At 38.0% G+C, this 16,296-nt stretch overlaps 1 protein-coding gene across 2 annotated transcripts in view; it reads right to left on the bottom strand.

The window, feature by feature from the left end:
* Positions 1-16,296, bottom strand: part of HDAC9 (histone deacetylase 9) — a 385,328-nt gene that overhangs the window by 107,051 nt on the left and 261,981 nt on the right. For both annotated transcript variants that reach the window (XM_057406208.1, XM_057406209.1), the window contains exon 18: positions 2,677-2,784. In XM_057406208.1, the coding sequence (XP_057262191.1) occupies positions 2,677-2,784 (108 nt within the window). The remainder of the gene's footprint in view (positions 1-2,676; positions 2,785-16,296) is intronic.

Genomic DNA, 16,296 nt, shown 5'->3' with positions numbered 1-16,296 from the left:
CTGTAAGAAATATTTGGGCTGCTCATACCCAACTACACTGACAAATTTGATAATCCTTATGTCAGAAAAACAGCTGTTAAATGAGTGTCTTCAGTGTCTCATTCAAGAGGCTTCTTGTCTCAGACTTTGTCTATGCTAGATAGTTTCACTCAGGTTATCCTAATGTCCCCGTGGCTGTTTCAGTGGTTCCCCAGTGCAGTGGGTAGATAATCTACTGCCTCTTCTGCTGCAAGCTGGAGCACTGCCCTTTGTGAAGTCCTTGATGTGTATTTTAAGTCTGCTGCTGTGAAATTCAGGACATGCAGCTCTTCTCAGAGAACTGGGGGATTTCAGAACAAATCAGTATGCCCTGTCTCATAATTTACTTTTTTTTTTTTTTTCCTTAAGATGACACCGAATGACAGTGCACCTTGTGATAGCAATCCACTGTGGAAAACTTCCAGGGAAAAACTACATCATGTGTCTTTACTGTTCTCATCTCGCTGTTTACATGTTTCAGAGCTGTTATAGTTTACACTCAGTTCGTGGAAGGTGCTTTTTTTTGTCATCCAAAGATTCTGAAGCTGCAGCAGATCATTCCAGATTCCCATCAGAGCTTAATCCTCCCACTCACTGCTCACAGTACTGGCTCCAAATGGTTGCTTCACATGCATATTTGCTCAATGAATGCACATGGAAGTGATCAGCTCACTTACGTGCCCTCAGATCTTCACAAGTACACTACAAAATTGGCATTTTTCCCTACACTAGAAATCACTGATCAATACAATGCATAAGTTTCTGGAGGAAAATTGGCAGCAAGATGGAAAGTCAAAGAGGTAAATTGAAACATAAAGATCTGTGGGGCTAAAAACTTACAGCTACTGACAATCCCACCCTGAACACCATGTAGAAAACCTCAGAATACACTGCAAACCCCCTACTGTATGAGGGTATTGGGAACCACTTGCATCAAAATCCAGGTTTGTATAGACGCAGTGACAAGGCACACACAGAAAGACTGCCAAAAAAGCTAATGTCAGGATCGGTGCATTTCCAGAACTTCTCCTAGCATGCTTTTCTTCTGTTAATTGGACCTGAATAACATTTTTATAATCTTAAATTATAAAAACCACATGAAGGTTGTTAGTTCATACAGTTGGCATGGTGGCATGTAAGTCATTGGGCTTCATGCTGGAAGTATAGGGACAGGTTAGATAAACATCTTTCAGGAATGGCATCAGTATTTTTCACAGCAAATTTCACAGCAAATCCTTTCCATTCCTATTTTCTTGATGATTTGCTAAAAACCAGCTACTTGGCACATCTGTAACAATTACCTTTTCTATGTTTTAACTGCAGGTTGCATAAGACCATAAGATTGCTTCAATTCTCTGCACTGTAGACAAAGATTCTGTTTAGGATCAACAATAATTTTACAGTAACCTACAAACTAGTACTAAGTTTAATATATTTGCTCAGAGACTGTTCAATGCCAGTAGCAACCAAGGTTTCTCCAGTGGCTGATGTTTGATTCTTTTCAACTGTCTAGAACACACCCATAAGCAACCAAGCACATTCATACTGTGGCAAGACACCACAATGGTACAGATCTAAGTAGTAAAGATTCTGCAGTGGACCCTGCACATGTTAACTCAAAATTTGTACATTTCGTGTAGCACCTGGCTAATGATATTGGTGTCTGAATATGAAAGTTTAGTAACTCCATTCAGTTGGGTCGGAGGTACAGTACTGCATTTCACATGAGAACACTACCATTTATGTATCTATATGTTCTATATCTATATATACACACATAAACAGATGTACTCTTCCTCAAATATATAGCTAATGTATTTTGAAATAGGACAGTTATACAGGAAGAAAATTCTCAAGTTCAAATTTCGAATTTTTAAAATCATTGTACATTGCTAATTCTGAAATATTTATTTCTATCTTGATTTGGGAAACAGGACTGAAACCATTAGTATTTGGTCTGGAAAGTGAATAAACAGTTTCATTAAGGAGACATCTTAGCTCCAAAGTTTACTGGGGTGAGCCTGCTCTCCGGCTGCATATGGTGTACCGTTAAATAGGACTGTTAAAATACCAAATAAAATGTCAAAGATCATCAGGTCTGGAGTTTTCATAAATTGTTTAGTCTCGGGATAATTTAGGCTTTTTACATCATGCCTTGCAGATCACGCAGCATGGAGATAGGTAAAGGAAGGGGGCCAGGGAGAGAAGTCTGAGGGCAGCCAGCCTAGCAGAAAAGCACTTCCTGGGCCACAGTTCTCCTCCCCAGCGCCTCCTCTTCCTCCTCTCCCGCACAGCCACTCTTTGCCTCCCCTCTCTCTGGGTGGTATACTGAGGTTCCATACGTGACTAAACAACCGTATTAAATCCAAATATGGCAAAAACACACTTCAAAAGGCAGTGCCACAGCCACTTGCAGAGAAGTGCATGCTATGAGTAACTTCACCTCTAGGTGTGGCAACCCCGGACTGTGAGCACCCACAACTGCGTCTTCATGTAGACAGCAAGACCGTCCCCAGTGAGAACTGGAAGGGCTGCCACACCTTCGTGAACTTCCTCCCGGCACCCTGCTGGAGCAGAGCAGCTGAACAACACCTCCCTTCAGCCCTGTTTCACTCTGCCGCCCTGGCTCTCCCACCCACAGCGTGGCCCGGACCTCACCTTCAGCTCCCGGGAGGCCACGCGGGCCGCCAGCTCGATGACACAGCCCACCGCCATGCGTGCAGCCCCGGCTGAGTGCAGCTCGTTCCAAACGGTGTCACTGTCCACCTGAGCAAACAGCCGGCCCCGGGAGGAAGGCAGGGAGAGAGGGAGAGAGAGAGGGAGAGGGAGAGCATGAGAGAAAACAAACCTGTGAGGCAAGGCTGGCAACGTGACAGCCCCTGTACAATAACATCAGTCTTCCGTCCTGGCCAGCTGAGAGGCCTTCTGGACATGGCTTTGCTTATGCTTTTACTCTGCACGGGCTTCTCCAATGGAAACACATTCCTGTCATGCCTCGCTGCCATTCCCTGTTTATATTTCTCATTACAAACAGTGCTACATCGGCCGGGACAGGCCTGCTCACCAGACGCCAGACTCTGCGTGCCTGGTGCTCATGCCGGCAGGGTGACAAGGACCTGCCAGCACCCAGCCACCCCTGGCTCCAGCCGCCATCACAGGCAACCCATGCCTCAACACCCACCAGTAGCTCTAGTCATTACCCCTTCTTGTTAACACCCCCCCCCCCCAAAAAGAGTAACACTCATCTTCCCTACCCAGGCAGGAGTCATTTTTAAGTGAAGGAAATCAGAACAATTAATTGCTTGAGTTAATTTCAGTAGTCACTATTGCCATAGACAGAAAGTAAAGTTAAATGAAACCAAGTGTGACCCCTGCTGCATCTCCAGTGTTGACAAACTGGTAAGTTTTGGCTGAAAGGTTTTGGGTCCCACTTCTTAGCACGAGTGTGGTTATTAAGCAGAGAAAATAATCCTTTGTGCCTTCTAAATGTGACATACAGAACATTACATGAATATTATATAAAATAGAAGCATAAAATATTATAATGATATTATAAAGGAAATACACAGATGGCTAAGCAGCACTGCTCTACAGTGTCGTCATGCTAAAATTTTAGTTTTGAAATTTGTTTTTAGTGACTCTTTTTTTAGAGAAACATGCCAAAAACTATAGCTGAAATCTTACATATCCCTTATACAATACTATTCCAAACAGACATGATGGTTTGAAATAGGCTGAAAAAGTCATCCAAACAGACAGCCAGACTTCCTCGATGCTCCATAGGAAGTGCATTTAATTGTATCATACAGTACAAATTTATCATGAAAAGAAAAGTGTTTAGGGTTAAACAAAATACTGTGGCAGATACTATTTGGATAACTTCCAAGCACACTGAGATACATTTTCAGTTTGACCCAGACGCTTCTGTTCCTAATTTCTGAGGAAAAAAAAAAAAAAAAAAGGGGGTTGGGGGGAAAGAAGTAAAAAAGAAAGAAAGAAATCAAGTAATTGGAAATGGATGCAACTGCTACTCGACTCTGGAGGTTCTGAGGAATTTCTCTGATTAGTCATTTGAAACAGAAAGAAGCTTGATCTTCTCTACACCTGTCAAATGTCTTCGACATTACTGTTACAATAATATTATATTTCAAGCTACTAAAGCGATCTTATTTTTCAGCATACTGGACCTGAATTTTTTGTTGTTTTGATTAGTTTTATGTGCATGCAGCAGAACTAATGAAAATAGTTTGTATTCACAATAGAGCTGAATAAGAAGACTGGATTTTGCTTGCAAAGTTTAGAATAGCAGTAATAACATCACACTGTGTTTTCATCTGAGAAACTCAAAATCTTGTACAAACACAATTAGGCACCATCAGCTTGATACGGGGTGATTTATTATATTTGTGTTGCAGATTGGTAGCTTGATATTTAAATAAATTAAGCAGCTTTCCCGAAGACACCCACAAATCAGTAAGTAACAAAGAAAATTACAACAAGATATGAAAAAGCAGCCAAGTAGTAAAGAAAAAATAATGATGTATTTAACATTAGGCAGATCTTCAGGTTGTCTCTATTGCTTTAAAGCAACTATGAATGGTCATCTTTAAAACAAATAAGGCGATAAGTAGAGGTCATTGGTTAAATCAATTTAATCAAGCCATAATGAAGTTTGAAAAATGCTGTGTAGAACTTTAAATAAAGAAGTATCAACAAGAGGGCTAAGAGGGAGTACTTCCTTATCATTTTTATGGCTAGCAAATTAAGGTTACCATGAAGGAGTGGCTGAGGAAAATGATTCAATGGCAGCTGCTTGGTACACCAGGGCATGAGCAGGAGCCTGCATCCTCAAAGGGACTGTGATTCATTTTCAGGAAGGCAGATTAAGTTAAAATTGTAACCACAGCTTGAGAGTACACACCCTTCAAGACAGTTGTCTGCTCTGACACATGAGCCAGCCGCCGAACGCTGAGTATTAGCCAGGATATGGCATTTATCATTTTCTGCTTTCAGCTGAGTGTGAGGAGACTGAGCTGGGACAATAAGACCAAATGTCTTCCACTGAAAAATTTCCCTGAGACCACTTCAATGAATGATACCTAATTTTACCCTGACTGGAAGTAAAAATGGGCAATCAGGAAGCAAAACAGTGTTTCCTGAGGAATATTCAAAAATGACCACCTGAATGTATACAGGAAATTCAGGATATTTTAGCAGATCTCCTGGGCATGACACATGTAATGAATCATAAACTCTCAAAGCCAGGGGAAGCCAACTGAAGCTGCATACCTTAGTGCACAGTTATTATAATACAAGAAAACTAACATAAACGTATGACTAATTATCCTGAAAAGGCACGGCATTACAAGAGTAGATGTCAAATTCTATTTCATATTCATGCAAAATTAAGACTGAATTTCTGAGGAACATTGCATGAAGAACCACTTTGAAGAACTTTCATCACACAGCCAATGCTTTAGCTGTAATGACTGCAAAATGCCATCTTACTCCATTTTGTATCTCTGTTAGTTCTATGCATTGCCTTAAATGTTTCAGGTGTTTAAACAGAGATTTTCTTTTAGTGTTACTTAATGTTTACTTTGCAAATTGCTGTTGAAATGCAGTGATATAAATGGCAGACCCATTAGAATTACAGCTACTAGCTGGCCCAGTTGTCAAGCTGTATATGAAATGCAGCTATGTAAAATCCTACTATATATGCTTTTCTTTACTCCTGTGAGATGAAATGGCTGGATTTTATATAAGTAAAGGGAATAGGATTAGACACTGTGGTTTCTGGTTCTAGTTCATGTATATATCATATATATCTGACAGTGTATCTAGATGCTGAGTATGCATTAATTTTTGACAAATGTGAAGCTTTCTGAATCACAGACTATGAAAAAGTCAGATGAAATTTTATGAGATTGTTTTTATTCTGCAAGTGCTTTGAAGCAGCCAAAGAATTCAGTTAAAACCCTATCTTGATTAGGATTTTTTTTCAGATAAAGTTCAACAAAATTTACAGAAAATACAGCATTTGTAGCTTAAATGTAACACAGAATCTTTGGGGTATTTTTCCTGCTTAATTATATATGTTTTCATTTAAGAGTTCTTTAAGAAAATTGGCAGGGTAGGAAAAGGTTCTGAATATTTAACCAAATAAAAAAGAACATTTTTAAAGCATCAAAATGTCACTTTTTAACCATGAGCATACTACACATTTCTTTATCAAAAATCCTATCACTGCTGCAGCTCTTCAAAGAAGGTTTGTGTATGATAATGCCAAGAGCCAGAAAACACGAGCCCTATTTGAACACTGACTTTCTAACACACATATGGATTTACTTCGCTCCGAGCTTCCTGAATGAGCACTGTAAGTTGTAGGCTTTTTCAAGCACATTTAGTGTAGCTCAGTCATTGGCATGTGCAGCAGAGCTAATACTCTGTAAAGCTACAGATGATAGAAATTAAGCTACCTGTCCCTGAAGTGGATGTGGAGGCATTAAATAGAAGGCAGTGACTTAAGTGAAAAGAAATGTAGGCAACTTTTCCTGACTGAATGCAACTAATATTTCAAGCCCTGTGTGCAGAAATTCCCTGCCTTGCACTGTGAAAAGAACTTGATATGATTGTTTCCTGCAAGAAATATCTATGTGATGACTTTCACAATGAAGACTTTAAACACAGTGAAAACAAGCTAAGCCTTGGAGCACAGACATTTCAGTAGATAGAAAGCTTGTACCATAACCCCTCATGGATGGAATATTTCTTATTAAGGAAGATGGACTAGAAAGTCTGAAAGTTACCAGCTCCTCATTCTATGCGTAGGAAGTAGCATGTGTATGTGAAGGTGGAGAGGAAGGATATCGAAATACATCTAAGAGAGATTTTTTACTTAAAGGCCTTTCTGAAATCACCACATTTGCTAAAACTGAAATGTTACTTGCTACCTGCTATTTATGTTACCTTGAGCCTACCTCAGACGGTGAGAAAAGTAGCATGAATAATAATAGTAAATGATTTTTAGAAGAAACTTGTAACTGCCCTTTGTTTGACTTATCATTTCCCCTGCTAGGGGACCTATTCACTCCTTATCCTTTGCTTCAGGCCTTTTTCCCCTGGAAACCTGCTGGGATGTGCTTAATGCTCACTGGGTTCACTAATGTTCTGCTGACGAGAGATAATACAGTCTGACACACACTTCCATTTTTCACACCCTGAATGGTGTATTCATCTGTTGTGTTATTTCTCTTTTTTAAATAATTATTGTAAACTCAGACATTGCCTTAAATACACAACCACTGATAACTATATGCAGTACAAAAAAGAGTCCAAGTTTCTGCTTTGAGATGGATTCTGACAAAACATCCTACAGCCTGCCCTCTCTCACACACACACACACACACATGTACACACAACTTGCAGTTTAACACAAATCTAGCTTCCACAGTGGAATTCTGATTTCACTTAAAGGCATTAAAAATATACTGAACCACTTATCCTGCTCCAGATTGTCTGCACAAATGCTGCCATCATAAAAATCAAAACCAGTCCTCCTAGAGTTACCACATGTCCCTGCCAGAGATGCTCTACTTTTTTTTTACCTCTGAGAATTATTCAAAAATGTAGTCTGTCATTTACCTGTTCATGGAAACTTGACCTGCAATGATCCTTTGATAGCATTGTTTGTGTTCTATGTGTACAGTATCCTGGACAGCAAGCTAAAAAATAGTAGCTCTTTACAGTAGTTTAAAATGATTCTTTGTCCTTTTCTTAAAGAGTTTGGACTCAGCTGTCCTTGGATGGAAGTTAATTCAGTATACATTTCAAATGGATACATTTCAATACAAATTGGAGAAAATACTACATTAAAAAAAAAAAATCTGTCCTTTGATATAAGTAGTTTTAAAACTGAGAAGTAAATAAAATATAGTCAGCTAACAAGAGTGTAGCTATACACAGTAAATGGACTAATGAAGAAAACTGTGAGAAATAATATAGGGGAGTACAGACCTCCTCAGTGATACTGCAATTTAATAAAACGTGTGTATTACAGAGAAAATTCCTCTGCTTTAGCTTTAAAAGCGTTCGGAGTCTCACACTCTTCTACTGTGCCAGAGCAAACATGTTTCCCTCACTGTTTTTTTTTCTTTAGTTCTCTGGCATGAAAATAGAAGTTAAATATTTTTCTGAAGTGTTGCAACCTCTAAAAATTATGTGTGGCAGTTTGCTATCACTTCCAGCAAGGAGTCTGTCATTCTTGGAGACAGCTGGTGCCAGCAAATGCTAGCACAGAAATTTGTAATGTTTTGCTCCTGTCCATGAGCAGTGCAGCTTTCCCAGGTGCCATGCTCATAGCTCTCACCTCCTACTCCTACAGATGTCCTGGTGATCATTCATCACCTCCATGATTTCCACCGAGAAGAAAAGATCCTCAACGTGCTTCTCAGCTGCTGTTTCATCTCACCATGACTAAAGAAGCGAAAGTGTGCACATCATCTCCAAGGAACAACCTCTAATGAATGGCCTGTCAGCCATGTCTGTTGTTAAGGAACAAAGGAGAAAAAGTTTGCATGGCTGACGTCTTTTCCATAAATCCCACATACAGGAAGTGTGTAAAAGCAGGCTACTTCAGGAAAAATATGTACAGTGAGCTTCTTTTATTTTTACTGCTATTTTACAGCTGTATCAGATATTGGTTCTGTCAAAGGCATTTCTAGTTGCTTTAATCTAAAGTGCCTGCCATAGAGATTGTCAGCTTTTCATACTTTCTTGCTTACCAGTATGGTTTACAAAATTTGTGAAGGGATGTGATCTTTAGTCTATAGTGGGATGAATAGTTTAAAGGATCATCACAAATCGTTGCTTAAACAAAAAAAAAATGGGATTCACTTGGGTTTGCATTGGCTTCTCTGTTGTGTTTGAGTAATCCCAGTAGGAGAATTTATCAGCAACATTAATGGACTTCTATACAGAATTTTAGATGCTACTAAATCTGACTCCAAAAGCTCCTTTCCAGGCAAGAGCGAGGAATGTGGCTAATACATGTACCCAATGTATGTAAAATATTTGTCTTTCAAGTTTTACCTGTCAATAGTGATCTGACTTGTATAGCTATTATAAATCAAGGCCAATTTTTCAGAAAATACTCAGTAAAAAGTTCTACATAAAAATTAATAGTTTAATACCTAGTGAAGTTACTGAAGGCGGTAGTCAGCCACTGAAAAAAATGCAGCACCCCTACTTGTGTACAAATGGAATTCACCTTAAGGTTTGTAAAAAGCAAGTAAATATGTGGGCTCTGTATTAAAAAATAAATAGCTTTGCATTCAAATGAGAATCAGAAAAGTCAGGCTAAATCAAGCTAAAGCCTGAATAGAGCAATTTCTTGAGAAAACTTAGTTTGATTTGGTTATTCTCTTAAACTTTTACAATAGGCATTCAAAATCTCTGGGTCTTACAAATCATACATTATGCACCCTAAAGGATCTCAAAACCTTAGTGAAACAGCAATGTGTGGATCATAGGTAGGGGGAATGGAGGGAGGATAGCATGGATTAGATGTGGCTTAGAAGTTGTTTTTAGAAAAAACTCATAAATAAAACAGGCCCAGATTCAAGTCTCAGATATGTGGCATATTTCACCAAATGCTTGTAAAAAATGTTACTGCACTTGCAGACCTAGCACCGAGTACTCTATTAATTTAACTTGACATTTGTTTTAGTATTTAATGGATTAGTGTGTGAAAATGCTGTGTGCTGCCTCCTTATGTTTGAACATGCAGTTTCCAGGAGTTCATGGGCAAATAGAACAATGTAAAGTTGGTAGTAATGCATAGCTGTAGAAAATACAACTTTTATGTGCAGAGTTTAAGCCTGATTTCTTAAAAGTTTTTTAGTGATACATAGTATTTCACCTTACTTCTTGCATGTAAATTATGTTGGAGGTCACCTAACACCTAGCTATGCTAGAACCTCATGTTTATTCAGACAAGAAATACTTGAGCATTTCCTCTTCAGAAAGCTTTTCAGTCCACTTTGGGGGCTAAATTCTAGCAATAAACACATGTCTTTTTAAAATTAAAATATGATTTTTGCTTTAGTTACAGATTTCCCATCAAATCCATATGTGTGTGTGTGTATTAAGTCTGGGGAGAATGAATAATATTAGTAAATTGTATACGGTACTATTCCACTATTTACGTTTAACATGTGTGTATACGTACATATAATGTTTCATATTCTGTCAAATAAGAAGGCTTCTTTGCATAATGTTGGCCTTTGGCAGCACAATAGTTTTTAGGAAATGCACACAATGAGGTCAGACATTTAATTATTTGACTTTGAGGCAGTTCATTAACTTCACTCTTAATTTTCTGTGTTCCATGAGCTGTATCATTGTTTACAATTTTAATTTGGTCTAGTACCAAGGAGAACAGGTTCTCTGTCAAAAAGGGCAAGAAAAATGTGTCAGAGGGGCCAAATTCTGTTTTTGATGAGTTGGCAGATTACAACTCCTGAGCTTTCTATGCTTGCCTGCTGCAAGTAAGAGAAGTCTGGGAGTATTCTAAAATATTCTCTTGTGCCTGCAGCAATGCCAAAGAACTATCTTTCTCGGTTGAAAAGTTTCTCCTCTCAGTGGTATAAACATCAAGCTCTGTGGTGGATGGCACAGGGCCACTTCAATGCCATGAAAGGACAAGAATGGGACAAAATATCTGTCCTTCCCCGTTAAGAGATATTTTCCCTTTTTGTGGCCATGTTATCGACATGCTAAATATGGTGTCCCCTCCCTGTGTAGAGATGAGGCGCCATCGCACATTTCAGATCCAGAAATGAAATCTTTATACCTCAGTAAAGGAAGAATATCTATTTTGTGCTCTGATCATCCAGATTCATGTTATTACACTTTTACATTTCTATTTTTTCTAAATTAATGTACCTAAAAGTAGGAACTTAGTTGCTTCAAGTCACTGTCAATGAAAGAAATCAAGCACCTCTAGTCAGTTCTGATTTTAGGTGGACTGACTCCTGCTTTACTGCTGAACATGGCTCTATAATGGCTACATAGACAAGTGAGGGTGGTCAGGGTCCTGCTTTGGCTGTTTCGTTAATTTGTCTAAAATTAAATATGTGAAGCTGGACAAGTGAGTCTTCAGGGAACTGTTGTTGTTCTGAACTAAGAGTAAGTAAATGTGCAGGTTTTATCTCATTTCCCTATTTCTTTAGTTTGTGCACTCAAGGAAGCTTCGAGCTCGTCAGCTAGAAAGCCTACAATTCTCTATGCATCTATGGCCTTTTTGATCTCATATTTTGATGAGCTATGCAGAAAATATCACACAGTCAAGGCTGTGCAATTGTGAGTCCAAAATAGTTGTGCAAAATATATCAATTAAACTATAATGTATCTGTTAGATTGATTTAATTAAATTTTGGCATTTTTTTAGGGATGATGTAGCTGCCAGAGAGGCTTAGGAGGTAAAGAAGTTCTTTATTCCTGGAAGTCTCTCACAACCTGCTCCAAAATGTTATAACTGGCAAATTTCAGTAGGTTAATAAGATGAATTAGGCAAGTAGTTTAAATTAATAGATGAATATTGGCAACATGGTATATTAATAATTTCACAGTGGAAGACATCATACTGAGTAGATGTGCCTCTAGGAATAAAAGATTGCTTTCCCCAAACCAGAAAACAGACATATTTTCTGGCTGATATCATGAAAGCATTATACCCATGTTGGTACAGCCTGGGGTATAGGGGACAAACACAAGTTAATTCTAACATATGTCTGGATGTGATATTTAATTTGATTGTCCAAATCATAGTCAGTCTGGTTTCTTCACAGCCAGATTTGCATGCAGATAGAAGGAGAGACCCCTAGCAGCCTGGAGCCTAATATCTCCTACAGGAGACAATGCCATCTCCAATACTTTCTTAATTTTCACATTATTGTACCATGGTAATGGCTGGTGCCATTAACTTTTATACAAAAAAGAGGAATAAAGGCTCATAATGTGTAAAGGCTAAGAATTCTTCCTGGGCCAAGATGAGAAGATAAGTTAAAAAGGAAAAACAGCAGAAAACAGTTTGTTGCCTGGATGACTTACTAAAGTTGTATACTAGTGAAATCTTGCCTTTCTTATTGCTTTTCTTTGTGTGTGGTCAGGACAAAAAGTAGTAATATCTAACTACCACAGCAAGGAGTGCCAGGAAGAAATTTAACATTCAGAAAACATGAATATTTTGCAATTTTTGTAAAAAGAGATATTTTATAGCTTTAAATTTATTTTCTTGATTGTTACAGGCCATATTTTTTCTGATATGAAAGATCTAAGCTACACTTCAGTTAATGAAACAAAGCCAGCAGTTAATGAATCTAGACCAGTTTATCCCAGCATAAGATCTCATCTCAGTTTTACAGCCGTAACAGCAAAATTAGATGAAATGCAATGGACTGTCCGTAATATGTACAAGATATTCTCAGTCATTCAGATGGCTCAATATTTAGCCCATGAGCCACTTTGTTCAGCTTATTAAACATTTATTCTGCTAACATCTGATTTCTTGCAGGATGGTGTTCTCCCCCAGATCCTCCTCTTGCAATTTAAAGATCTGACTTTACACATCACAGGTTTGAAGCAGCGTCTTTTGAGGGTTTGGGGAGAGTAGGGGGAATTGGATAACTGCCCAATTTCATATGATAAAAGAGTAATTCTCTCCTGTCTGCAGGAAAATCCCCAGGGAACAAAGTATGAAACCCAAACTTAAATAAAATCATATCCTGTTTGCAAACGTCATATTCCCTTTGCTTCTCAGTAATCTGGACCCATAAACCCCAGCACAGCTTGAGCGCCCATTCCTCATCTAAACAAATGCCATAAGCTCCTTTATACTTTTACAACCATGTCAGAAAATAATATTGACTGCCAATAGTGATGTGATTGGAGTTGCCTCCTCTGAGCCATAAAAGAAGCAGTCTGTTATCAATTTCTCTAAATGCATCAAGGGAATTATGGGTCGGTTCAGTTCCAAGTTATAAATGACAATTCAAAAGCCGCAGAACTGTTTGAAGCTGGGAGCTGATGATGACATTATCATAAAAGCCTGCTCTTCTTTTGCTTTTGTGGGTTTTTTTTTGCCTATCAGCTAGAGAAAAAAATATGGCTGAGAAATAGCTTCAAGATTTCTTCACACAGCAGCAGGTCAAACAGGCAGGAAAACAATCACTATTTTTAGTGACAGACTGAGGCAAGGAGATGAAACTTACTCCCATTAAAAATAGATTTCTGCTTCTCTTACTGTCATTTTCACAGCACAACAGAAAGGGGGTAATTGCAATAGATGGATGCATTGATCAACAGTTATACCTCTAGTGGCTGTTTACAAACAAAAAATTGTGGAATACTCTGATAATCCACAGAACCAAAAAGTAATTTGTGATTATTCTCCCCATTTGGCCACTTCACCTCTAATCTACCCACCTCTCTTGGAAAATTTTTCACATTCCAAACCTCTGACCAGCTGCAAGAACATCTTACTAAAACTGCTGGCCATAGACCTGATAGTCTTTCTCCAACTCAAGGAATTTCATTCCCCCCCAGTATTGGAATTCTTTAACAACAGTTGATTCTGGAACAAAGTTAAGCTTGAAAAAAGAATGAAAAGCATTATTGTAAGAGAGGTCCCATACTTCAGTGGCTGTTACACTGATGGCCCTGGATAGTGCTCTGATAAAAAATTTAACCATCATTGAAAGAAAAACCTGTTATGGGCAAATTTAGGAGGTTAGATTTAGATGGCTATTTTTTTTTTATCATCTTTGATATCTATTCAATTTGGCTGTCAGTATGAAACAGCTTTGTGCTCTTAGATAAGAGAGCTAATTATATATATAATTATAGTTTCTTATAAAACTATAAAGTTATTTGTTTAATTCCTTCTGAAAGTCTGACATACATGAAGACAAATTTTGCCAATGAACCTGACATAATCAGTGCCTATCACTACTTGAAATAAAATTCATATGGATGAAAATTTATTACAAAATCAGGAAATAGTAGCTTTACATGCATTTTGCACTGGCAAAAAAGATTTATAGCCATGATGGAACAGTATCTGAAAACATTAGTTATGAATACTGCCTCTTGTTTAGGTAGATCATAGCCTCAGATACGTGGGCTTTATCCTGCTTATGTTTTTACTGGTGCAATGTTCTTTCCAGCTCTGGCACAGCTTCAGCGTGTGGTGTGAGGGTCCTGAACCAGAAACAATCTATGATCTGCTCAGTGATAATAATCATCTCCTCTAAGAGATGAGGGCTCTGATATTAAATCCAGCCAGGCAGTGGAGAGAAATGAGCCTAGGTTTCCCACCTGTGTGAGTAGTCCAGCCACTAATCTATTTAGTAATAGAAGAGTTGCATAATAACAACCAGTAAGGTCCCCATAGGGTTAGAAGACAATAGGATCAAAGAGCTCTCCTGCAAGAATGGAATTAACTTTTTTTTTAATACTTTCTCACTGTATTATTTAGCAAACAAGAAAATAAATGAGAACAAAAGTCTAAAAAAAAAATTAATCCTTCCATCCCTCCTTAAAATCTTTGCATGAACTATTCTTACTGCTTTATATTGTTTACTGTTTTATAACCCTCAATGAAGTTGAAAACTACTAAGTAGCAATGCTGCTTCTTTCTTTCTACCATCATTTTTCGAAACTAAAGAATTACTTTCCACACAGTTTGAAGCAGCTCCCTTTCCCAGAGCTCATCTTAGCCAATAGACAGCTAAATATCACTGAGAGTTCCTAATCTGATTATTTACCTTGAAAGAGGTCATAACCCATTCCTTTAAAAGAGCCCCACAGCAAGCCTGACAATAATAATAAGTAGAAAGGCAAACCAACCAGAAAAGAAATAAATAAAAGATCCATTTCTACAACATGCTCTTTAATCTAGCTTCCATGATTTTAAATAAAAAAATAAAGCAGACTCAAAAAAAGTGTAGATACATTTAAATGCTTTAAAAATGAATTTATACTGAGCATTTCTGACCTGTTAGATTTAGAACATACATTCACTGGTAGAGGGATTTCAAAGCACATTTCTATTTACAATTTTTAATACCGCAATTACTTGTTTCAAAGAAAAATTTTATAATCTTTAAAGCATACCACAGTCCTATTTACTTTCCAAAGCCCTAAAAGAAAGTTTACATCAGCTCCTCTTTACTCAGAAGCCTAACATCCTTTCTCAACTTTATTGATATTTTGCTCAATTTTTTCTAAACTTCTTAATAAATGCAACAATGTGGAAAAATTACCTTTTTTTTTATACTGAAATATGTGCATATAAGCTTGTGTATGTGCATACATGTCTACATGTCAATGTGTAATGTTAGCTGATCCTCATACAGAAATGATCCCCAAGCTGCTAGTCACTAAGTTCCAAATTTTAGGCAGAATCACCAGCAAGCTAAGTCCACAGTAGAGAAGCTGGAGTGATTACCACTCCTGATTCTTTCTTCATTAACTAATAGCTCAGTAATCCTCAAAAGTTACTAAATATTTGAAAGCTAAAATTGAATTTTTCTTTTTTGAGTGTTAAAACCTTACAAAATGAGTATTTTTTTCTGTCAGGTATCTCATAATTAAAAAAAAAAAACAACCAAACAACCCATGCTATAAACAAGACTAGAAGACAGTCTGAGAAACTGGGGGCTGTTCAGCCTGGAGGAGAGAAGACTGCATGGAGACTTCATAGCAGCCTTCCAGTATCTAAAGGGGGCCCACAAGGATGCTGGAGAGGGGCATCAAGGACTGTAGTGATAAGACAAGAGGTAATGGGTTCAAACTTAAACAGGGAAAGTTCAGGTTAGATATAAGGAAGAAATTCTTTACTGTGAGGTTGGTGAAGCACTGGAACAGGTTGCCCAGAGAAGTGGTAAATCCTGCATCCCTGCCAGTGTTCAAGGCCAGGCTGGACAAAGTCTTGGCAGCATGGTCTAGCGTGAGGTGTCCCTGTCCATGGCAGGGGAGTTGGAAGTAGATTATTTTAAAGTCCTTTCCAACCCAAACCATTTTAAGATTCTATGTTATGGAATTTATCCTTTGTGAAGGAAAAAAGTAAGTAAAACTTTAGAATGTTGCATTGGAAGTTGACCTCCAGAGATTGTGTCTTTATTCCTGCATACACAGAAACACGGAAAGGGAACTAAAATGTATGTGCATCATCCAGCCAGCCCATTGATATCTGGTAATATCATCATTTCACTTTGA

This window comes from Pezoporus wallicus, unplaced genomic scaffold (genome assembly GCF_028554395.1).
Source record: "Pezoporus wallicus isolate ANWC-B61680 ecotype Strahan unplaced genomic scaffold, APGP_CSIRO_Pwel_v1 contig_5879, whole genome shotgun sequence".
NCBI lineage: Eukaryota > Metazoa > Chordata > Aves > Psittaciformes > Psittacidae > Pezoporus > Pezoporus wallicus.
Note: the sequence above shows the minus strand (reverse complement) of the source record. Positions and strands in the feature narration are given on the sequence as shown.